Raw genomic sequence first — 25,544 nt, forward strand, 5'->3', positions numbered from 1 at the left:
ATATGATCCATAAAGCTTTAATAAAATTAATGTAAACAAGGCTCCAGGGCCTGATGGCATACACTCCCGGGCTCTAAGAGAGCTTAGTTCAGTTTTAGACCAGCCCCATTTCTGATTTTCTCAGATTCGCTTTCTTCTGGTATGGTACCTATGGATTGGAGAAAAGCTGATGTCATTCCAATATTTAAAAAGGCATTACGATCTCAGCCTGGCAATTATAGGCCAGTAAATTTGACATCTTTGGTGGGCAAATTATTTGAAGGCTTGTTAAGGGATTACATTCAACAGCAATCCGCATGGCTTTATGAAGTCATGTCAGACAAATTTGATTGCTTTTTATGATGAGGTAAGTAAGATGCTGGACAGTGGGGGGGGGAGTAGATGTGATCTATTTGGATTTTGGCAAAGCGTTTGATACCAGGTCATTATTGTATTAGGGAGGGTATAGAGAAGGGCAACTAAGATGGTAAAAGGTATGGAAAATCTTAGCTATGAAGAAAGACTGGCCAAATTGTGGATGTTAATGCTGGAGAAGAGGCGTTTAAGGGGTGATGTGATAACTATGTATAAATATATGAGGGGATCATTCTTTATTTACCAATAGACCTTTCCAGCTGACACAAGGTCACCCTTTCCGTTTAGAAGAAAAGAGGTTCCGCCTAAATATTCGGAAGGTGTTTTTTACAGTGAGAGCTGTGAAGATGTGGAATTCTCTCCCTGAATCAGTTGTACTGGCTGATACATTAGATCGCTTTAAGAAGGTGTTGGATGGCTTTTTAGCAAGTGAGGGAATACAGGGTTATGGAAGATAGCTCATAGTACAAGTTGATCCAGGCACTAGTCCGATTGCCATTTTGGTGTCAGGAAGGAATTTTTTCCCCCTCTGAGGCAAATTGGAGAGGCTTCAGATGGTTGTTTTGCTTTCCTCTGGATAAACTGGCAGCTAGCAGGTTAAAAAAAGTTAAAAGGTTGAACTTGATGGACATGTGTCTTTTTTCAACCTAACTTACTATGTTACTTACTATGTTTGGTAACTTTTTGAAATGCCAAATGGAACATTTGTTTTCTTAGTCTTATCAAGATCTTGTGCAACGTCTTGAACCAGTTATTATGGAGCTTGAACGACAAGGGAACATTCTTGTAATCTGTCATCAGGCAGTTATGCGATGTCTTCTGGCTTACTTTCTGGACAAAAGTGCAGGTGAGCAAGTATTTATTTTAATACCAAGTAAGTAGGAGTCAAAAATATATATTTTTTTTGCATCTTCAGAGTAGTGTGTGGACAGAGATGATTCCTCTACCAGCAATGCTATTAGCCCAAAACTAAGCAGCAGCATCACCATAGAAACACAGAAGCTCCTATCAGTTCAGGCAACATAATTCTTCAGGAGGTGAACTGTTATCTTGTTACCTGCCCTGTTCTCTTCATAGGATGTTGGAGGGGGAGGGGGGAGCCTGAATAGGCAGATTAAATCATACCAGAGTATGACTTTCTTAACTTGCAGTTAAGAGTGACTGAAGCTTAGAGAGAGCGCAATTTCTGGGATGTAGCCTGCTGTGTTTTTAAAGGAGCACTAATATGGCTAAAAATGCCATATTTTATTTACAGAATTTATTGCACCAGCCTAAAGTTTCAGCCTCTCCTTAGCAGCAATGATCCAGGACTTTAAACTTGTCATAAGGGGATCACCATCTTGGAAAGTGTCTGCAACACTCAAATTCTCAGTGGACTCTGAGCAGCTGTTGAAAAGCTTAGCTTAGAGATCATCGCAAATTATCAAGCAGAAAATGAGGTTAGCCTGTCATATAAGCTGATTCTACAGGGCTGATTATTAAATTCTGATGCTAGTTGCACTTGTTTTTGTGCTGCCATGTAGCAATTATCTGGGTTAATAACTAATCAGCCTTATATTGTGACATTTATATTCTATGTGTACTGTATATTTTGAGTCGGTACTTAAAGTGATACAGACACTAAAAAAATAAATTTTTGCATATGAATGTACATTAAATGTTACCTATAGGTCATGTTGATCATTTTTTGCTGAGAGGTTTGTTTTTGTATATAATTGTTAGTTGAAGTTCCTAAGCCTGACTCTCTGACACTCTGACTTTGCCAACCAGACTGTCCCATCTCAGCCTGTTAGTTACAGTTTCTAATGCTAACGGACTCCTGCTGCACAAATATGGCAGCCCCCTCATACAGGATCAGGGGGGATCAGACAGGTAATGTAAAAGCATCATGCAAATACTTTATGGCAAAGTTAGAAGTAGCTTGCAAAGCCAATATTATAATAGATGTAAAAAAAAAAAGTTTAATTTCAGTTGTCAGTATCTCTTTAAGCTCAGTAACTCACAGCAGCAGAGAGCATGTGCAGTAGATCAGTAAAAAAGAAGATGGGGAGCTACTGCGGCATCTTTGGAGGCACAGATATTCACTGCTAAAGGGTTGTGGTTGCCTTGGGCTGGTACAGAAGCCCAAAACATAATTTAAAACATTTCTAGACTACTTCTTTAGTTAAGCTTTAGTTCTCCTTTAAATAGCTCAGGAGGCAGGACAAGAATGGCTGCAATCGACCTTGACTGTCTTCTGTTAGATAGCCCTAAAAAAATTGGTCTCCTTAAATGTATTTTGACGATTCTCTGGTCTATCAGTCAGATTAACCAAATTTTTTTTACTTGACTGTAACGGTACATGCAGTATATTCAATTGCTTGTTTACCTTTTTTTTCTTAATTATTTTATTTTATTTTTTTTATTTATTTTTCTCTTTCAGATGATTTGCCATACCTGAAATGCCCACTGCATACTGTACTGAAATTGACACCTGTTGCTTATGGTAAACCTATGGTTTTTTTTTGTTTGTTTTTTTACATACTTGCTTTTTTTGTATGGGTTCACTTAAATATTTTTGAGCAATTAATGCACTTACTGGGAGCATTGTCACAATACGAAATATAATGTAATCCATTTGTTAGAAAACAGGCTCTTGAATCAATTATATTAGGTAGTTTCAATCTTCCTGCACAGAAATTATTTCTTGTCATAATGTCCTTACTGCCACATAAATCTCTACAAGCATATTTCAACAAAATAAGGTAATAAATTACAGGAGCAATTATTTTATTTTATTTTTTTACTTCATTATCCAGCCAACCTGGTCCAATTGCCTCATCCCCAAAGTCCCATTCATAGCTACAGCAGCTATGGTAGAAGGTGTACAGTATATTAACTGCCCCAAAACTCACTTGTTTATAACTTGTTAAAGGAAAACTATACCCCCAAACAATGTAGGTCTCTATAAAAAGATATTGCATAAAACAGCTCATATGTAAAATCCTGCTTCATGTAAATAAACCATTTTCATAATAATATACTTTTCTAGTAGTATGTGCCATTGGGTAATCATAAATCGAAAATTGCCATTTTAAAAAATAAGGGCCGCCCCCTGGGATCGTAGGAGGATTCACTGTACTCACAAACATACCTACAAACCATACATGTTAGGTCACATGAGCCAATTAACAGACAGAGTTCTGTCTTTTGCTTCCACACTTCTTCCTGTTACAGTTAGAGTTGAAGTATTTCTGGTCAGGTGATCTCTGAGACAGCACACAGACCATCACGAAATGGTGGCTCAAGGCAAGAGATGTAAAAGGGCAATATTTACTTAAATATATATTCCAGTTTGGTAAGATTCTTTAATATGCCACTTAATATGATATGAACTATCTGTTGCTAAAGTGTTTGTTTTGGGGGTATAGTTTTCCTTTAATCATGATACATTTGCAGATAATATTGTGTTTAAAGCCTGAGTGCAGTTTTACCTTGTTGAATCACAAATTTGGTGCTTCATTAGTAATATTTTGTTCTACTAGGGATATGTGATCTTTTATTCCCATAGCTGTACTAGATTCACAACAGGAACTTTAACTCTGCAATCCCAATGATATAAAATATTTTCACTGGTGACCTGAGCTATCTCCGTTTGTCACTGGAAGCTAGATACTGGTACTGCATTGAAACTTAAAATATACTGAGAAGCTATTGGCTCACAACTTCCCAGTCTTCCCAGTATTACCTCCAAAATGAGTTTTGGTACAGAATTCACATCCCCAAAAAGGGGTGTATAAGGTGCATGAAATTAGATTTTCTTTATGTACCTATTTTGAACTTATAGCTTTAAATTGGAAGTTCGATAGATGTAGATCTGGGCTCCCCAAGCAAGTGCAAAACCGTTGATATAGGTGCTCTGCCTGTGTGTATTTTATATTCCTTGAACAATGGCAAAGTAACTGCTTTATAGTAGTAGGGTGATTTGTAAAACAAATATTCCTGTTCTTAACCCTACTCTATTTCCCAGCCGAACATATATAACTTTATTTTACATAGTAACATAGTAAGTAAGGTTTAAAAGACATGTCCATAAAGTTCAAACTTTTATGTCTATATATAACCTGCCTACTAGAGGAAGGGGAAAAAAAACATCTGAAGCCTCTCCAATTTGAGGCGGAAGAAATTCCTTCCTGGCTCGAAGATGTCAATTGGACCAGTCCCAGGATCAACTTGTACTATGCCGTATCTTCCATAACCCCTGTACTCCCCCACTTGCTAAAAAGTAATCCAACCCCTTCTTAAAGCGAGGATTTATACCCTATTACTTAATGAAAAGATTTAAAGTCATGTCTGTCTATCTATCTACATACAACAGAAGACATAGCAACCCTTTCAGAACACCATATATTGAGGCATGAAAATGGCAATCCAATAAGTCCTGAAATCCTCTCTATTATTGATCTAATGTGTTGTGGAGACTTGTGAATATAGTTTATGCTAATACCAGGCTACCACCTTTATCATAACATGTTATAATTTTTTATGTGATACTTTTAAAAAATCCAAATCCCACATAAAAATATAATAGCATTTCGAGTGCATTCTTGGACAGAACATGGAGAGGCACATTCATTAAGAGTCTAATTTCTAATTCATGTGAGTTTTTTTTGTTTTTTTTAAACTCCCTTTAATTCAGAAGAATTCGAATTTTGACCTGGCGAAATGTATTCATAAAATTAAATGATTATAACTCGTACTAATATAAAATGACCCGAAAACTTGAATCAAATTCAATCAAACTCTATTCGAGTTTTTTCTCTGAAAAGAACTCAAATGTCAGAAAGGCTGCAAATATCTCCAAATTGATCCCTGGACATCTCTCATTGACTTAAACAGTAATTCGGCTGGTTTTAGGTGGCAAATATTTGAATTTGAATTCTTAAAAAGCCAGAGTATGATAAATCTCGAAAATCGAATTCAAATTTTTTAAAACATTCTAATCGAGTTTTGATAATTCCCTAGTCAAATCAGACAGTTTTGACCATAAAAAAAAATTGAGAATTCAAATTTTCAATTCAACCCTTAATAAGTCTGTCCCATAGTGTGGGGACCCTGGGCTACTTCACAGAAGAACTAGAATTTTAGCATTTAGTTTCCTAGCATGTAGCATGTAAAGGGGTTTGTTTCTAAAATCTGTTCAAACGTGGTCACTGAAAGTTGCTTTAGTTGCAAACAGGTTGGAAATGAAGCACAATGACGCATGGTGGGGGAGGCACAGTTTTACATTCCTATACAGCAACAGGTACAGTGTCTTGGAACTAATTGTCAATTCCGAAAAAAACTTAATAACCACAATTATTATTGGGCAGATCTGACGCATTTCGGCGGAAATTCACAAAAACGGGAAAAATTTGCAGAAATGCGTTGAAGTGTGTGGGTGACAATTTTTTTGATGCACAACAATTTTTTTTCACCCATTGGAGTCCATGGGCGTCATTTTTGCGGCGAAACTCGGCAAAATATTTCCCTCATCACTAGCCATAATATTTTAATTAGCAATGTCAATTAGAGATGAGCAAAGCTTCTGAAATCCGCCTCTTCACAAATACTTGCTTCAACAGCTGAAATTTGAGTTTTGCCAAAACAGTGGCGTAGAGCAGCAAGTCTGTGATTTCATTTCCAAAACAGCTTCCCATGGCTGAAAGTGCTGCCTCGCACCCTTCTGATATGTTAATTCTCATTATGGCCTCTTTATGCTAGTGAAAATTAATCCTACAGAGTAAGTTAGTTAGGTTGAAAAAAGACACACATCCATCAAGTTAACTTAAGTCAATTTAAGTCTGTATATAACCTGTCTAACTGCTAGTTGATCCAGAGGAAGGCATAAAAACATAACCTTGTATTCCCTCACTTGCTAAAAGCCACCCAACCCCTTCTAATTTATCATCCAGTACAACTGATTCAGGGAGAAATTCCACATCTTCACAGCTCTCACTGTAAAAAAAAACCCTTCTAAATATTTAGACAGAACCTTCTTCCTTCTAATTCCTTTTTAAACATAGGAATGACATCAGCGTTTCTTTCATCTGCTATGGTTCCTATGGATTAGAGAGAGTCTGAGAAAATCAGAAATTGAGGCCAGTCTTAAAGTGAACTAAGCTCTCTTAAAACCCATGGGTGTATTCCAACTGGCCCTGGTGCCTTGTTCACATTAGTTTTTAGTAAACCATTATGAACCATATCCTCAGTCAGCCAATGACTAGTTTGAGGTGAGCCAACAGTGCAGCTATGAGGTGGGTCTGGGAACTCTCACTCCTCTATTGTATACACTGAAGAAAAGAACTGATGTAGCACATTTGTTTTTCTGTATCTGTTACCACCATACTCGTACCATTATTTACAGGGCAACACTCCACATGCATCTTTTTACTATAAATATACTGAAAAAAGCGTTGGGGGGGTTTAGTCTTCGCATCTTCCGCAATGCACTCCTCATTTCCAATATTTGCCGTCCATATTGCTATTTTACAACATTAAATGCAGCTTCTATTCCCACAGACTTGTAGTTTTAAAGGCCTTTCTCTTTATTCCTATTAACTTCTTTACCTCTATATTAAATCACATAGGGTGTTTCTTGGTGCTTCTGCATATACTTCTGAAGGGAATAAATTAAGAACAGTAACAATTTGATATCATTTAAAATTACCCGTGGATGCTTATTAAAGAGAAAGTAGAAAAAAAAAATAAACAAGATAAACTTGGTCCTGTTGGTATGCATGCTTAATACTTGTATGTTGTGCTTGAGAGTTTCTAATTCCCTCTTTCCTTCCAACAAGGTTGTAAAGTGGAAATGATAAAACTGAATGTTGATGCTGTCGACACACACCGTGAAAAGCCAGCAGTAAGTGTTTTGGCTTTTTTTTTTTATTTGGCTTCTGTAATTATCATTGCCTTTTATGAAACATATATGGTAGTTATTAATAAATTAATAAAACATATGTTTCTTTAATCATGTTAACTAGAGTAGTAACAAGTGTAGGTGGGTGGTAGTTCAATTGATGTTTTTTTATTAAAATGAGACTTTAGGATCAGGGCAAATAAAGGCAATATAAAAACTATTGTGATAAATTCAAGCTAATAGTGGGGTTTTTTTGCCGAAAAATAGATTAGAGTGTTCGGGTTCTTCACCCTGAATTCATTGATTCAAGTTTTTACATTCATGTTTTTTCATATATAAAAATAATAAATAAAACCTCACAAACCACTAAAACTCGACCTTTGATAAATAACTCCCTAGGTATTAGAGCCAGGTGTACTTCATTTTTGTACAGGAAATAAAATGTAAATTTTTTGTTGAATAAATTATTGCAGTTCCTTTTTTTTTGTTTAAGTAAATCACCTTTATCGTTTTATACTGTTTGAATGAAGACCAAATGTTGATGTTACATAGTTACATAGTTAAATTAGGTTGAAAAAAGACAAAGTCCATCAAGTTCAACCCCTCCAAATGAAAACCCATCATCCATACACACACCCCTCCCTACTTTTAATTAAAATTCTATATACCCATACCTATACTAACTATAGAGTTTAGTATCACAATAGCCTTGGATATTATGTCTGTCCAAAAAATCATCCAAGCCATTCTTAAAGGCATTAACTGAATCAGCCATCACAACATCACCCGGCAGTGCATTCCACAACCTCACTGTCCTGACTGTGAAGAACCCTCTAAGTTGCTTCAAATGAAAGTTCTTTTCTTCTAGTCTAAAGGGGTGGCCTCTGGTACGGTGATCCACTTTATGGGTAAAAAGGTCCCCTGCCATTTGTCTATAATGTCCTGTAATGTACTTGTAAAGTGTAATCATGTCCCCTCGCAAGCGCCTTTTTTCCAGAGAAAACAACCCCAACCTTGACAGTCTACCCTCATAATTTAAGTCTTCCGTCCCTCTAACCAATTTAGTTGCACGTCTCTGCACTCTCTCCAGCTCATTTATATCCCTCTTAAGGACTGGAGTCCAAATGTGTTATGTGATGTGTTAAAGATGTGTTAAAGAAAACTTTTACACAATTATTGCCTTAAAGTTTTGGACAGGTTTCATGCTTAAACAGCAATTTATTTTTTAAACTTAATTAGTCTTTAAAGTAGACCTTTCACCCACACACAAAAAGCTGTATAATAAAGTCCTTTTCAAATTAAACCTGAAATCCAATTTCTGTAAGCACATTTAAAAAATCTCATCTGTCAATCACATATTGTCTGCCCCTCCTCTATGCCTTAGGCATAGAGGTTGGGCAGACAATTACTTTCAATTTCCATTCAGCGCTTCCTAGATGTAACTGCTCTCAACACACTCCCCCGTTCTCTTCACCGTTTAATTGTGTAGCCAGGGCATGGGGATGGTCATTGGGTCCCTCATTCTGGTGCACAAACAAGATTCTGAGAAGATCCAAGGCTTGCCTTAATAACAGTGTCCACAAAATGGCTCCTGCCTGCTTGCTATAATTGTGAATTCCCAGACTGTAGGAAACAAGATTCAAATAATTTATATAGTGTAATTAGAGTTAATTTTGCTTGACTAATGTGATAAAATAGGACTTTTGAATATGTTGTGCTTCCATTCAGCATCCTGTCTTTTAAAGTTTTGTATTGATGTTGTATTTGCAGTGCACCCCTCTTAGACTATGTATGTTTATATTTCCTTGGGTTTAGATAAAAACTTTTATAAAGGTTTTTCTAGCTATATACTGATGTTAGGAAGTATTATGAAACTTGCCTGTAGTATCGGTAAACTACTTCTAACTAATCTTTATTGCAGCAATGTCTTTTCAGCTGAATTCTTGGTAATATATTACGACATATTACTGTATTGCTTAAAACAATAGACTTGTGTTTTTATATCATTTTCATAAGAATAAATTTCCCCATCCATTTCTTGCTTAACCCTTTAAATGCCACAGAACGTAGATTCTACGTTCTGCAGCATTTGCAGATTTGGGAACGGAGGAGCGGTTTGTAAAGCCGCTCGCTCCGTTCCTGCTTGTTCCCCAGCCCCTAGGCAACGAGCCTAGGCGGGGAACAAGTGGCCCCTGGGTCACGATCGCCCAGGGGCCCCAAGGCAGCAGCAGGCACGTGCAGCATATGTGCCCTGCTGCTGCCTGCACTTTCAGAACGGAGGAGCGGCTTTACAAGCCGCTCGCTCCGTTCTTAGTGTCCCTGCCAGCTTCCCCTTCCCCTAGGCAACGAGCCTACGTAGGGAAAATGGGCCCCTGGGTCGCGATCGCCCAGGGGCCCCAATGCAGCAGCAGGCACGCAAAATATACGTGCTCTGTTGCTGTTTGCCTGCTTTTTTTGAACGGAGGAGCAGCTAAAAAAGCCGCTCGCTCCGTTCATACTCGTCCCCCAGCCCCTAGGCAACGAGCAGAAGCGGGGAACGAGTGGCACCTGAGGCGCGATCGCCCAGGGGCCCCAAGGCAGCAGCAGGCACAATGAAATCTAGGTGCCCTGCTGCTGCCTGTGCTTCCTAGCCCTACAGCACCGCCCACTCACCAGATCCAGCAATGAAGACGATTCCAGCTCATCATGCAGCCCTCCTGGACAACCTACAGCCTGCCACCCCAGGTTAGTGCCCCCCCCCACACATACACACATACACACAAACACACACCCACACACACCTATTGTACTAATACACTTACATTCCCACTTATATTCACACTTACACACACATACATTCAATTTTGGGGGATCAGGGGGGGTCACATATATTCACAGCCCTTACACATGCTTGCACACACTTGCACATGCAAACAACACGCATACAACACACAATTTGCCTGTTGTACACACACACGCTATTTTGTGTGTTTTTATTTTCTTTTATCGCATCATCTGTATTTTTGCCTGTAAAAACTGTTTTATTGCCATTGCGAATAGCGTATTTGCTAATTGCACCGCGCAATACCTTTTGTATGTTATTTCGGTGATTATATTGCAATTTCAGTGATATTTGTACATTTTTAGCCATTTTATTGCATGTTTAGCCATTTTATTTCATTTTCAGCTTTGCGTAGGTGTTGTTCGCTTATTTCTATCTGTAAAACCTATTTAGCTATGCTAAAATAATCAAACTTTGATTCTGACCGTTAATTACATTAGGCTAAAAAAAAAAAGCCATTGATTTTTGTGGTTTTGTTGGATTTTACTGATTTTATACCATATGGCTCAGTTCTATGTTACTTCGTTTTGCCCATGGAAATTTTGTCTGCTATGGATTCATTTGGGGGTCTCTGTGCGCCACATAGTTTGGTATATCTATACATATTGGGCATCAAAGTATTCAGTAGACCCCTGGCGTTCATATTTAGGATGTTTTATGCTGATACGTTACGAAATGTGGGGCATATAATGGGGTAAAATTCAAGCTTTCTGACGATTTTCAGAAATTTGATAAAAACCGTTATGTTCAGCATTGCTTTGCAGTATGCAGTAGAAACACATATTTACCCATATTGGATTTGTCAGAATGTGTACTTTCTAAAAATATATGGTTTTCTGGGGTCTCTGTACTGTTAGGGGGGTCTAATGTCGCATAATACACACACCAGGTGCTTATATTGCAGCAGCCAGCGCGTCAGCTGTGAAAATGTATATACAGTATTGTCATTTGGGGGTCTCTGTGCGCCACATAGTTTGGTATATCTATGCATATTGGGCATCAAAGTGTTCAGTAGACCCCGGGCGTTCATATTTAGGATGTTTTATGCTGATAAGTTACGAAATGTGGGGCATATAATGGGGTAAAATTCAAGCTTTGTGACGCTTTTCAGAAATTTGATAAAAAACGTTATGTTCAGCATTGCTTTGCAGTTTGGCAGTTTGCAGTAGAAACACTTATTTACCCATATTGGATTCGTCAGAATGTGTACTTTCTGAAAATATATGGTTTTCTGGGGTCTCTGTACTGTTAGGTGGTCTAATGTCGCATAATACACACACCGGGTGGTTATGTCGCAGCAGCCAGCGCGTCAGCCGTGAAAATGTCTATACATATTGTCATTTGGGGGTCTCTGTGCGCCACATAGTTTGGTATATCTATGCATATTGGGCATCAAACTGTTTCGTAGACCCCTATGTTTATATTTAGGATGCTTTATGCTGGTAATGATACATGGACAATAGGATGCTGGAAAGTTGAAGCTTTGAGGCAATTTTCAGATATTTCACCAAAACCGCCAAATTTGGCAAAGCCTTGCGACTCAGTAGTTTGGAGCAGAAAGGCATGGGTACCCATTTTAGATTCTGTAGAATGTGTACTTTCCAAATATGTATGGGTTTGGGGGGTAAACATATATTTCTGTGTTTTTACCCCACAAAAATGCAGTCAATGTGTTGATTTTTCATTAGCTGAAGTTACCCACAGGACAATTTGTATGTGCTAACTTCATTTTGGGGCCTCTAAATGCCATATACTTTGGTAACCTATGCACAGTGGGCACCAAACTGTTTGGAGGACCCCTGTCAATCACAATTTGGGTGCTTTTTTGTGATACGTAATGATACATGGGCGATATGGTGCTGGAAAGTTGAAGAATTGAGGCAATTTACAGATATTTCACAAAAACCGTCAATTTTGGGAAAGCGTTGCGACTCAGTAGTTTGGAGCAATAAGGCATGGGTACCCATTTTAGATTCTGTAGAATGCTTACTTTCCAAAAATGTATGGGTTTGGGGGGTAAACATATATTTCTGTGTTTTTTGACCCCACAAAAATACAGTCAATGTGTTGATCTTTCATTAGCTGAAGTTACCCACAGGACTGTTTGTATGCGCTAACTTCATTTTGGGGCCTCTAAATGCCAGATACTTTGGTAAACCTATGAACAATGGCCACCAAACTGTTCGGAGGAACCCTGGCAATCATATTTAGGGTGCTTTTTCTTGGTGCATAACAATACATGGGTGATATGGTGCTGAGAAGTTGAAGCTTTGAGCCAATTTTCAGATATTTCACCAAAACCGACAATTGTGGGAAAGCCTTCCGACTCAGTAGTTTGGAGCAGAAAGGCATGGGTACCCATTTTAGATTCTGTAGAATGTGTACTTTCCAAAAATATATCGGTTTTGGGGGGTAAACATATATTTCTGTGTTTTTACCCCACAAAAATGCAGTCAATGTGTTGATTTTTCATTAGCTGAAGTTACCCACAGGACTGTTTGTATGCGCTAACTTCATTTTGGGGCCTCTAAATGCCAGAGACTTTGGTAAACTTATGAACAATGGCCACCAAAATGTTCAGAGGAACCCTGGCAATCATATTTAGGGTGCTTTTTATTAGTACGTAATGACACATGGGTGATATGGTGCTGGGAAGTTGAAGCTTTGAGGCAATTTTCAGATATTTCACCCAAACCGACAACTTTGTGAAAGCCTTGCGACTCAGTAGTTTGGAGCAGAAAGGCATGGGTACCCATTTTAGATTCAGTAGAATGTGTACTTTCCAAAAATATATGGGTTTGGGGGGTAAACATATATTTCTGTGTTTTTACCCCACAAAAATGCAGTCAATGTGTTGATTTCTCATTAGATGAAGTTACCCACAGGACTATTTGTATGCGCTAACTTCATTTTGTGGCCTCTAAATGCCAGATACCTTTGTAAACCTATGAACAATGGCCACCAAACTGTTCAGAGGAACCATGGCAATCATATTTAGGGTGCTTTTTCTTGTTGCGTAACGATACATGGGTGATATGGTGCTGGGAAGTTGAAGGTTTGAGGCAATTTTCAGATATTTCACCAAAACCGACAATTTTGGGAAAGCCTTGCGACTCAGTAGTTTGGAGCAGAAAGGCATGGGTACCCATTTTAGATTCTGTAGAATGTGTACTTTCCAAAAATATATGGGTTTGGGGGGTAAACATATATTTCTGTGTTTTTACCCCACAAAAAATGCAGTCAATGTGTTGATTTTTCATTAGATGATGTTGGCCACAGGACTATTTGTATGCGCTAACTTCATTTTGAGGCCTCTAAATGCCAGATACTTTGGTAAACCTATGAACAATGGCCACCAAACTGTTTGGAGGAACCCTGGCAATCATATTTAGGGTGCTTTTTCTTGGTGCGTAACGATACATGGGTGATCTGGTGCTGAGAAGTTGAAGCTTTGAGGCAATTTTCAGATATTTCACCAAAACCGACAATTGTGGGAAAGCCTTGCGACTCAGTAGTTTGGAGCAGAAAGGCATGGGTACCCATTTTAGATTCGGTAGAATGTGTACTTTCCAAAAATATATAGGTTTTGGGGGGTAAACATATATTTCTGTGTTTTTACCCCACAAAAATGCAGTCAATGTGTTGATTTCTCATTAGATGAAGTTACCCACAGGACTATTTGTATGCGCTAACTTCATTTTGTGGCCTCTAAATGCCAGATACTTTTGTAAACCTATGAACAATGGCCACCAAACTGTTCGGAGGAACCATGGCAATCATATTTAGGGTGCTTTTTCTTGTTGCGTAACGATACATGGGTGATATGGTGCTGGGAATTTGAAGGTTTGAGGCAATTTTCAGATATTTCACCAAAACCGACAATTTTGGGAAAGCCTTGCGACTCAGTAGTTTGGAGCAGAAAGGCATGGGTACCCATTTTAGATTCTGTAGAATGTGTACTTTCCAAAAATATATGGGTTTGGGGGGTAAACATATATTTCTGTGTTTTTACCCCACAAAAAATGCAGTCAATGTGTTGATTTCTCAGTAGCTGAAGTAAAGTCCTGAACAATTTGGATGTGCTAACTTCATATTGGTGTCTCTAAATGCCAGATACTTTGGTAAACCTATGCATAATGGGTATCAAACTGTTCAGTGGACCCCTGGCAATCATATTTCAGGTGCTTTTTCTTGGTACCTATATGCGGAGCAGCAAAATAAAACCTTTGAAATGATTTTTCAGAATTTTGAATTTTTTTTTGAAAAACCACTATGTTCAGACAAGCTTTTATGTTTAGTAGTTGGGAGTAGAGAGACATAGTTACCCATTTTGTAATCGGCAGAATGTGTACTTTTCAAAAATGTATGGTTTTCTGGGGTAAACCTACGGTTTCAGGATTTTTTGCCTTGGAATCTAAAGCATGCCGTTTTCAGCCTTAGTGCTTTCAAAATTCAGTAATATACTGCCGGGAGTTTTTGAGGTACAGAAGTCCTAAATCTCCCTAAAACTATACATATCTGGTATTGGCACGTTCGAGAGACATAAGGCTTTCCAAATCAGTTGGATTTTCATCCGTAAAATGAAATATTTTTTTGGTATAAATTGATATACGATGAAAAATCATAATTTTTCATTTTTTTTTGGTATTTAGCACTATAAATTTTTTTGCACAGGTGGAAATACATGAAAACTCAGGCAGATTTAGAAAGCTCAGTTTCTACCGAAAAAAACAATGTATAGTTTTCCTAGGTAAACTATAGGTTTCCCCTCAGAAAATGCCCCTAAAGTGAGCGAGCACAAAATGTTTCAAAAACGGCTGGCATTTCGCGTAACCAAAATGTGAAACTCTGCTGGCACTTAAAGGGTTAAACCTGTATTGTTGTATTCATTTTACTAAAATAAATAAAACTGATTGGCATTGTACATGTGTTAATTTAATAGTAATTGAAACCACATACAATTAAACCATTTAATTTCCTTTCAACATTGTTTTCAGGGCATATTTGATCAAAGTCAAGCACCCATGCGAATGAGAAGAAACAGCTTTACCCCTCTGTCCAGCTCTGATACTGTCAGGCGCCCAAGAAACTACAGTGTTGGAAGTCGACCTCTTGACCATGTGGGGTTGGACAGATTTAGAATGGCTCCAGATGGTTCGGACCACCCATTTAAACAAGTTGGTGTCCTCTTTACCATGTGCTTATTTGAGGTTGAAAAGGGCACTTCCATTAGGTGCTACCTTTTGCCCAAGTGAAAAAAACTGAAGCTGTTTCCAATATCGTACAGTACAGAATACTGCAGCCCACTACTTAGGACCCATAACTATACCATTGACCTATCATTACACAATTTTTAGCCAGTTCTCTTTCTGTATACAGATAAGCAAATATTTATATGACACTGTATCAGAAGCTTTGCATGATACCTACTGCAACACCACTGTCTAAAAATGGAAAAAAAAATTGGTTGATTTTTTCTATGGTTAATTATTTTTAATTAAATTTTTTTATTTTATTTTTGTAGCGGTCCTTGGAGAATACATGCATGTAAGTACTGGCAGATTTTTATCATGTGTTGCTTAAAAACATTGTTATATCGTACCTCTGCATTCCCCCAGTAAAGACTTTTGTTGACAATCCTGAGACAGACACACACACACACATCCACACCCCCCCATACTATTCAATTTTTTTTAAAAATATTTTTTTTTTCGCTGTAATAATAAAACAGTACCATGTAACCATGATCCTAACTTAGATGTAAATAATCCTTAAAAACAGACAAGTAGATAAGGATTTCCATACACAATAATTTATGGAAATCGCAAAAGGCACTTGTGGGCACATATAGAAGATACAGTGGTGTGAAAAACTATTTGCCCCCTTCCTGATTTCTTATTCTTTTGCATGTTTGTCACACTTAAAATGTTTCTGCTCATCAAAAACCGTTAACTATTAGTCAAAGATAACATAAATGCAGTTTTTAAATGAAGGTTTATGTTATTAAGGGGGGAAAAAAAAAACTCCAAATCTACATGGGCCTGTGTGAAAAAGTGATTGCCCCCCTTGTTAAAAAATAACTTAACTGTGGTTTATCACACCTGAGTTCAATTTCTGTACTCACCCCCAGGCCTGATTACTGCCTCACCTGTTTCCATCAAGAAATCACTTAAATAGGAGCTACCTGACACAGAGAAGTAGACCAAAAGCACCTCAAAAGCTAGACATCATGCCAAGATCCAAGAAATTCAGGAACAAATGAGAACAAAAGTAATTGAGATCTATCAGTCTGGTAAAGGTTATAAAGCCATATCTAAAGCTTTGGGACTCCAGCGAACCACAGTGAGAGCCATTATCCACAGATGGCAAAAACATGGAACAGTGGTGAACCTTCCCAGGAGTGGCCGGCCGACCAAAATTACCCCAAGAGCGCAGAGACAACTCATCCGAGAGGCCACAAAAGACCCCAGGACAACATCTAAAGAACTGCAGGCCTCACTTGCCTCAATTAAGGTCAGTGTTCACGACTCCACCATAAGAAAGAGACTGGGCAAAAACGGCTTGCATGGCAGATTTCCAAGGCGCAAACCACTTTTAAGCAAAAAGAACATTAAGGCTCGTCTCAATTTTGCTAAAAAACATCTCAATGATTGCCAAGACTTTTGGGAAAATACCTTGTGGACCGACGAGACAAAAGTTGAACTTTTTGGAAGGTGCGCGTCCCGTTACATCTGGCGTAAAAGTAACACAGCATTTCAGAAAAAGAACATCATACCAACAGTAAAATATGGTGGTGGTAGTGTGATGTTCTGGGGTTGTTTTGCTGCTTCAGGACCTGGAAGACTTGCTGTGATAGATGGAACCATGAATTCTACTGTCTACCAAAAAATCCTGAAGGAGAATGTCTGGCCATCTGTTCGTCAACTCAAGCTGAAGCGATCTTGGGTGCTGCAGCAGGACAATGACCCAAAACACACCAGCAAATCCACCTCTGAATGGCTGAAGAAAAACAAAATGAAGACTTTGGAGTGGCCTAGTCAAAGTCCTGACCTGAATCCTATTGAGATGTTGTGGCATGACCTTAAAAAGGCGGTTCATGCTAGAAAACCCTCAAATAAAGCTGAATTACAACAATTCTGCAAAGATGAGTGGGCCAAAATTCCTCCAGAGCGCTGTAAAAGACTCATTGCAAGTTATCGCAAACGCTTGATTGCAGTTATTGCTGCTAAGGGTGGCCCAACCAGTTATTCGGTTCAGGGGGCAATTACTTTTTCACACAGGTTTGGATTTCTTTTCTCCCTAAATAATAAAAACCCTTATTTAAAAACTGCATTTTGTGTTTACTTGTGTTATCTTTGACTAATAGTTAAATGTGTTTGATGATCAGAAACATTTTGTGTGACAAACATGCAAAAGAATAAGAAATCAGGAAGGGGGCAAATAGTTTTTCACACCACTGTATATGTTGGCAGGGTAGAGTTGCCTGTAGGTACATTTATAGATAGACTGGGAATATGCACCATGTATATGAAGGGTACTTTAGTATTTCTGCAGAGACTTCATTCTGTGCATTAGTACAGTGTCCAGGGAAGATATTAATGCCTATAGGGGTACTTTCTGTACATGCACCTTTTAACCACCCTTACAGTAACTATAAAGGCTGCTCAGCCTTCAATACACACTTTGCCTGTAGAGAGCATATGGAAAACAAATCTGCTTGTGGGTAAAACTATTGTAGGGTAGGATTGCAAGAAGGTAAAGTGAGCCCATTATTGACAGGTACAACACATTGGGGCTAATTTAAAAACCGTGGGCAAATTTGCAACTGGGCAGTAACCCTTAGCAACCAATCAGTGATTAGCTTTTTCCAAACAGCTTCTGGTTGAGCACTGAAAGCAGTCATGGGATTACTGTCTTTACTAGGTGTATATTGACCCTTTAAAAAGTGCTATTCGTGTTTATGCCTGAATTAATACAGGTATCTTATTCAGAGAGTGTATTAATTTGAGAGTGTTGCGCTGGATATGAGGGGTTTTGTAGTGATACTGAGACATGTAAAATTGTGAAAATGCTGTTTAACACAGTTATCCCCATGCTTTGCTTTAGTTTTAAAGTGCAATTAAGCTTTTTAAAATGTTTCTTTACATATAAAATAAAATGTGGAATCCATTCAAAGGTGTTTTAAAGGGCAATTAAGCGTTTCAAAATATTTTTTTGAATATAGCATAAACATGAATTACCTTCAAATTGATATTGTCATAGCTACACATTTTGCTAATTAAATCATTCAATAGTGCTGTACAAGCAAGCATTATTAAAGCTTTCTAAAAACGTGAATTAACATTTACAGCAGCTGACAAAATATAGCAGCACAACGTATAGACAGCTTGCAAACAGCTCTATGGTAGTTGTTGGTAACTATTCACGGCTATCATATTTACTTTAATATACAACTGTGACTGACTGACTGTGACCACAATTTTATTGCATACCATTAACATAAACTGCAATATCATTGACACCTGCTCCTTAACATTAAAATAACATGAAGACCTCTCCGGGCCATGTGTTTGCAATCAGTCTTCATTTTTTTTATTTGTGGTTTTATAATATATTTGACTTTTTTTCTGCAGCTCTCTCTTTTATATTTTTCAAATTATTTGTATTTTCTAATTTTCATCTTTAGTTTTCTATTTTTATTGTTTCTACCGCGGGCAGTAGCCTCCTCTTTCGTCCACATTGAATCTAATCACAAACAAACTTTGGAGGATTTCGGCTCAAAATGCAGAAATCAACCAGAGGATTTTGGCTAGTGTTTTTCTGCCCTCTTATGGCCATAGCTTTATTCCCCCCCCCTCTTTGTTTCTTTTTATTTAACCCTATTAAAGGAACAGTAACCTCAAAATATGATGCAGTGTTGCCCAGCATTGATAAAACTGCTAATTTTGCTTCAGAAACACTACTATTTGTTTATATAGATAAGCTGCTTTGTAGCAGTGGGGGGCATCCATTCAAATGAGAAAAGGCTCAGGTTACACAGTAGAGAGCAGCTCTCTAGAACATAAGTGTTCTCTGTTATCCACTATGTAACCTGTGCCATATAGCCCTTTTTTTCCAATTTCCGCCGTTGATACACAGCAGCTTGTTTATATGAACTATAGTAGTGTTTCAGAAGCAAACAGATCAGGTTTACCATTGCAGGGCAACAGTACATGATATTTTCATTAATTTAAAACACTTATTTTTTGGTGTTACTATTCCTTTTAAGACCTCATCTGTCTCTGTCTGTCTAAAACAGAAGAGGGGCTCCAGAGTTAAGCATTTGCAGGATTATGTAATTAAAGGCACTAAGTTTGCCCAGGAGCAGTAACCCATAGCAACCAATCAGTAGGTCGAATTAACTGGTCATCTGTTTAAAAGCAAACATCTTATTGGGTGCTATGGGTTATTGCCCCGGGCACATTTAGTGTGTTTTATTACATATGGGGGTTAGTTCTTTATACAACTAATAATGGAAAAATATTGGGAGAGATGGAGAATGTAGAAATGGCCATTTTGATAAAAATACACAAAATAATATATCTGCAAATGTATTCTTATTTGTATGTAAAAGAGCATTCTTTGTAAAAAAAAAAAAAAAAAATTATATTTTGTTTTTCTTATAATGACATAATAATATGCCAGATTTTATTTCCAAATTCCCAACATTTTAAGGCCATGAGAGTATAATTCTTGTGTACTATATCTTTTTAAATACTTGAGAAAAAAAATTCCCAAATCTTAAGATTTAACTTTCCTTTCTTCCCAGGGGATCATCGGACACCAACATTTGTGATGCCTTCATATCTTTTACGGGTGCCATGTAATTGCCAGTTCCTGCATTTAGCAACAATGTATCTGAAAACTATCTAGATTATTTCACATGATCCATGTTTGGGGGAAAAGCAGCCTCGTATATGAAAGGGTCAAAATATTCGGCACTGGGTACTTTGCAGATTAAAAGGACGTAAAGGGACATTGTTTATGCAGCAGTTAGTTTACATACTGTTGTGTAAGAGGCAGCCTTAGTGTCTTAAGGGGTACACTTTTATTGGAATTCAGCAGTGGTGTTAGTACAAATATCCAAATTGTAATAGAAATAACCATTTTAATGATATTTACCCTATGGGTTCGATATCCAATAATACATTAATAATGCACATTTTAAAAACTGATCTAAAATCTGAAATTTTCTTGTTTCTGGTACCTACACAGCAAAATACCCACACAAGCATACTGGGTTTTTATTTATTTTTTTTATGTCTGTTTTCTTTGTAAATGGGCATTGTCATCCCAAAATGCTCATTTTAAGAGTACCACTGCCCTAAACTTAGTGGCACACTTAGAATTTTCTCTGTCTGCATAGAAACACAGGCAGCAACTTTCTGTCTTCTTCACATAAAACTGAATTTGACAAGTGTGCCACTAGCCTGAGGACTCAAAATTTAGCATGAATTTAAACAATGGGCTTTAGATTTCAATATATCAGTTGCTAAAAGGACAGTAATTAATTATAGAGAAACTTCTATGTTCTATGTTTCAACACAGGCATACTTTATTTTTGTAAAATTTCCATGTAGTTTGCATTTGAGCATTTGGCATTTATTTTGCAAAGTGCTGTTGAAAAATGTCTCTGTAAAATAGATGGCGTTGAATGGGGATATACATACATTGCACTACATTTTTATGCAGATTTTATGAACACAGGCAATTATTTTCTTTATTCTCTCTAGTAAGCTTTTGAGCTTGGCTCTTTGTCAAATTTAAAAGCTGGTTTAATCTACTTCATAAGAGCTTGTTTTGCATCTGTAAATGACTGGTACTAAATAATCACAAGTCTCTATGCAATGCATTAAAAAGTAGTAGTTCATTGTTCGGTGTAATAATAATGTTTAATATAGATGTTAAAAATAAGTATAATTGCATTGGTTGTATGTTGTGCAATTATTACCTTTTGCTTGATGAAGGTATTGAATGGTTCTCTGCCAGGTGAACTATGTTAGTGAAAAATAAAAATGTTATGACTGTGGCACACTACACTATAGTAAGGGACTTCCAGCTCATTAGGTGGCACAACACCTACTATTGCACCCGCCGTAGGCTTTCATACTAATTATCATGGCCCTTTGTGCATGGGCCAGGTAATTTGTTTGACCTGTGATAAAATTGGCAGGATCAGAGTGTGTACCATGAAAGTTTATGGGGGCAATTTGGAGCAACTGGAAATTCTGTGGGTGGCAGAATGCTCACTATTTCATTAAAGTTAATAACAACTGAACGAACTGCAAATGTGCTATACTACAGAAAGCGGGCAAAAAAAAAAAAAATTTTGTAAATGTTATTTCATTATATGTGATGTACGTTATTTAGACTTTTACAATAACAATTTTATTTGTATTTCCTAATCTAAACATTATTAGAATCAGAATCTCTACAGCATATATGAGGAACATAACCTACAAATACAAGTTTAGGATCTGTTTTCCAGAATGCTTTGGATGGCTGTGGGATAGATGGCCTTCCCATAATTCAGAGCTTTCTGAATAACTGGTTGCAGAATAAGGAATCCCATACCTGTGTTGACATACCATATAAAGATATACCATAAAAACAGCATTTTTGCTGAGCAAGTGCCTCACATGCCATTTTTTTAATTTTGTTTTTTTTTTATTTCCTGTAGCAGTTATTGCTTAAAGAGATTCTGTCATGGGAAAACATGTTTTTTTCAAAATGCTTCAGTTTAGTGCTGAACCAGCAGACTTCTGCACTGAAATCAAAAGTAGCCTATTAACAGAAGAAAGGGAAGGCAACAGGATAACCGCTCCTTGACACAAGATAACTCCCTGCTAAATATGAGAATAGCACTCAATAGGAACAATCCAAGTCCCATTCTGACTCCTTCAGTTACATTGAGTAGGAGAAACAATAGCCTGTCTGAAAGCAGTTCCATCATGAAGTGCTGGCTCTTTCTGAAAGCACAGGATTAGGCAAGATGACCTGAGATAGCTGCCTACACACCAATATTACAGCTAAAAAATACACTTGTTGGTTCAGGAATAAAATCTTATATGGTACAGTCAATTATATGTGATGTAAACAGTGTAATTTAGAAATAAAAACTACGCCATAAAAGTCATGACAGAATCCCTTTAAGGGTATTAAATCCTTCTATTTGGCACTACAGTCTTTATTAATAGGAGAGATGAATCATCTATGAATAATTGTTATATATGCCTAACACAACTCTGAAATATGTACTAAAACAAAAGATTGAAACTAGTGAGATTAGACCAGCTTTTAATGAACTGCTAGGTTCCTTTGTTTTTTTTTTTGTTTGTTTTTTTCATTAACTAAAATGTAAAAAATGGCTCTAACGTGGCATGTCGTTATTTAATTCTAAAACACAAGGTCAAAAGGGTTTCTAATTTCAGTCCCAGGTGGGACCGAAACGTCAGATAAGATGCTGCGTCAATAAAAAAAGCATTCATTCACTAGCTAAGGAGTGTGCTGATCCTTCATCTGTCTGTGTGTGTGTGTGTATATGTATGTATGTATAGATAGATAGATAGATAGATAGATAGATAGATAGGATCCTTTATTTTTATATATATATATATATATATATATATATATATATATATATATATATATATATATATATTTCGAAATAGTTCATGTGCACATTGGCCTTTAGATGGGGTATTTGATGTTTGTTTAGTGCAAAAGAGCTGCTTTTCCAGTATTTAAGCTAAGCAAGTTTTTAGGTAAGCCTTTTTAGTAAAAAGTCATAGCAATGTCCTTTATCTAGGTGAATTAATTTTTTATAATCTAGACTTTGGCTACTTTTTTTTTTTTTTTTTTTTTTTAATACCAGCTCACATGTAAATGCATTGAATTGTCACTGCCACTACTGAATAGTCAGTTGATTTGGTAACCGTTTTTTTTTTTTTTTGTCTTTTCAGTAAACTTCCTTGCTTCTTAGTCAGTGAATGTGACACACCAGTTATTGTGTAGCTCAAAATGCCCATAGCTGCTACAATTTACAGTATATTGGTAAAAGACTGATATTTCTATATTGTTTCTCTGTGACAACTTCTGTGCCATTCAATAGTTTTGTGACTTTTTTTTAAAATAGATTAATATATTTTTTCAAGTGTACAACATCTTTTTATTGTAGACTTTTTAGTTTAAGATCTGCATTAATGAATATCAGGATCTCTAACGTTAATATTGATTGTATATTTTTTTTTTTCGTTTAATACATAAATCGGTAACATCATTTGGATCTGTATTTATGTATCTATGAAGGTTTTCATTTATCCAGGTCATGATATACACTAGCTACTAGCGTTAAGTCAGAAGCAACTGGACTTGCTGAGTTTGGAATGGAGTGGTGAAATGTTTCTGAGGTTATTTAGCAATTCCAGTTTCTAGAAACGTATTGCTGCTATAGTAGATATCTCTGTATTAATAACTTAGAAATAAATATAAGTACTGTAAAAATATTTTTGAGCCTTTCCAATTCATAACTGAAATGGTATTTCAAGCTGTAGGAAAACACTTTGGCATCGTTGTCATTGGCAACTTCTCTGCTACTTGCTTCTCGGCAAGTGAGGTGCACATGTAAAAGTAAATCTTGTCTTGTTTTGCTGCTGAAAGATTACGCACATTTAAAAGTTATAGCGGATGTTCACCTTGAGGCCTAGTACAATAGGTTTGCCGAAATAAACATTTTTGCATATAACATTTATTAACAGATATTACTCGTTTCCATAAAATTAGTTACTAGAACCCTTAAGGTGATGGGACATAGTGCCAGCTGGAAATCTGTGCTACCCACGGGCGGGACAAAACTTGAAATAACTTTACAACCGTATTAATGAAAATTGCACATCAGTCACATAATTAAAAATAATGTAATGTAGTGCAGATTTAAAACTGGTGGCAAATCGCTTTGTGCAATCACCCAAACTGATTATTGGGTAAAGGCAACCCCTCCTCCCATACACTGATTCAGAGGAAGGAAGTGTAAGGTCTTGAGCAGTCAGGCTAGCACATCTTTGAACAATAGTGTGAATTCCCTCTCTTGCCCACTCCTTTGCATAGCTATAATCATATTTGTAACCAGCAGGATTAATGCAAATGAGCAAACCGTGCATGCACAGTAGCAAAAGTCCCTTTGCTGAAGGCTTTGCTGTAGACTTTAAACAATATACCTCTCATTTTCTTGCACAAGAAGGGACCTTGTACCTCAACACAAAACTGTCTAGTTTCCAATTAACATTAGGGCTGGCTGTCCAACTGGTGGCCCAATAGTAATATATTTTATTTAACAGAAACCTTACATCATGGTTGCATTAAAAGCTGTTGTTGGAAACATGACTTATTATATAGCTTAATCACTATACACAAATGCCAGCTTAGTGTTAAAGGGACATATTTAACTGTTATAATAAATCTACTGAACTGTAATAGATATTTTTGTTTTGTCCTACGGTTGTTTAGATGTTTAATGTTTATTTGTTGAGTTCATCTACCTAACATTTTTTTCAGCTATAATAACCAGGGCCACCATCAAGAGGCTGTTTAAGGTTTGGGAGTGGTTGGGTCATGGACGGCGGTGCTTTCATCGAGGTTGTGGCCAGGTGGATCAGGAACATGACTATACGTGCACAGGGCATTTATTTTTACATTGGTGCCCCATTCTAGTCTTGTTAGCAAGGCATGCTGCCATGGGGGACCCAGGAGACCAATGGACTAATAATTGCTGGCCCCTGTGGGATGGAACTGCTAACTTGGTAGAATGGGCCCCATGGTTACTGATGGCTGCCCTGGCTTCAACCAACACACTCATGCTGTGAGTGACTGACAGATTTTACCAATTTGTTGTACCAAAAACCGCATTGTTGTGGTAGGAGCTGTTTGCAGTTGGAAATCATTTATGTCTCAAAAAAACAGCAACCATACAACTAAATCCTATTTATGAAAAATAATTATTGAAACTTAGAATTGGGTTCAATTTAATCTTTATTCAAGTATGTACTGTGAATTAATCCACTGCAAGGATACTACATGTCCATCATGTCCAGGTAGACAACTTGGTTACATTTTATGTTTCCTTTTGTGCCTGACTGCTATCTGTGTGACATGCAGGATTTGCTTTGTTAATGACTAGCTACAGGCCCAGATGGACCTGTTTGGTATTTATTCTTCGAGTTGTTAAGCCACGTTGCAATTACTAACATCTTAAAGGGATGATACATTTATAGTAGTGTTTACATTGAGTTTGTTTTTCCGTACATGCTTGTAAAAGATACTGACACTGGTTATTCTGTGCAAAGGACTTCAATTTCATGATTTTTTGTACTGTATTTATACGTTTGGGAGCAGCCATACTTTGACGTGTACATCGTTAATTGTGAAACAACTGTGAAAAAGTTGCCTATAATG

The 25,544-nt window shown here is 37.2% G+C and overlaps 1 protein-coding gene across 4 annotated transcripts in view; it reads left to right on the plus strand.

Annotated features, from left to right (window-relative positions):
• The window catches only part of pfkfb2.L (6-phosphofructo-2-kinase/fructose-2,6-biphosphatase 2 L homeolog), a 55,228-nt gene extending 32,640 nt beyond the window's left edge, over positions 1-22,588 (plus strand). For all 4 annotated transcript variants that reach the window (XM_018246565.2, XM_041582049.1, XM_018246566.2 and 1 more), the window contains 6 exons: positions 1,072-1,201; positions 2,777-2,839; positions 7,173-7,237; positions 15,053-15,232; positions 15,580-15,602; positions 19,864-22,588. In XM_018246565.2, the coding sequence (XP_018102054.1) occupies positions 1,072-1,201; positions 2,777-2,839; positions 7,173-7,237; positions 15,053-15,232; positions 15,580-15,602; positions 19,864-19,921 (519 nt within the window). In that variant the 3' untranslated portion in view covers positions 19,922-22,588. The remainder of the gene's footprint in view (positions 1-1,071; positions 1,202-2,776; positions 2,840-7,172; positions 7,238-15,052; positions 15,233-15,579; positions 15,603-19,863) is intronic.
• Positions 22,589-25,544: the final 2,956 nt, after the last annotated feature.

The sequence above is a fragment of the Xenopus laevis genome, chromosome 2L, assembly GCF_017654675.1.
Source record: "Xenopus laevis strain J_2021 chromosome 2L, Xenopus_laevis_v10.1, whole genome shotgun sequence".
In the NCBI taxonomy this organism is placed as follows: domain Eukaryota; kingdom Metazoa; phylum Chordata; class Amphibia; order Anura; family Pipidae; genus Xenopus; species Xenopus laevis.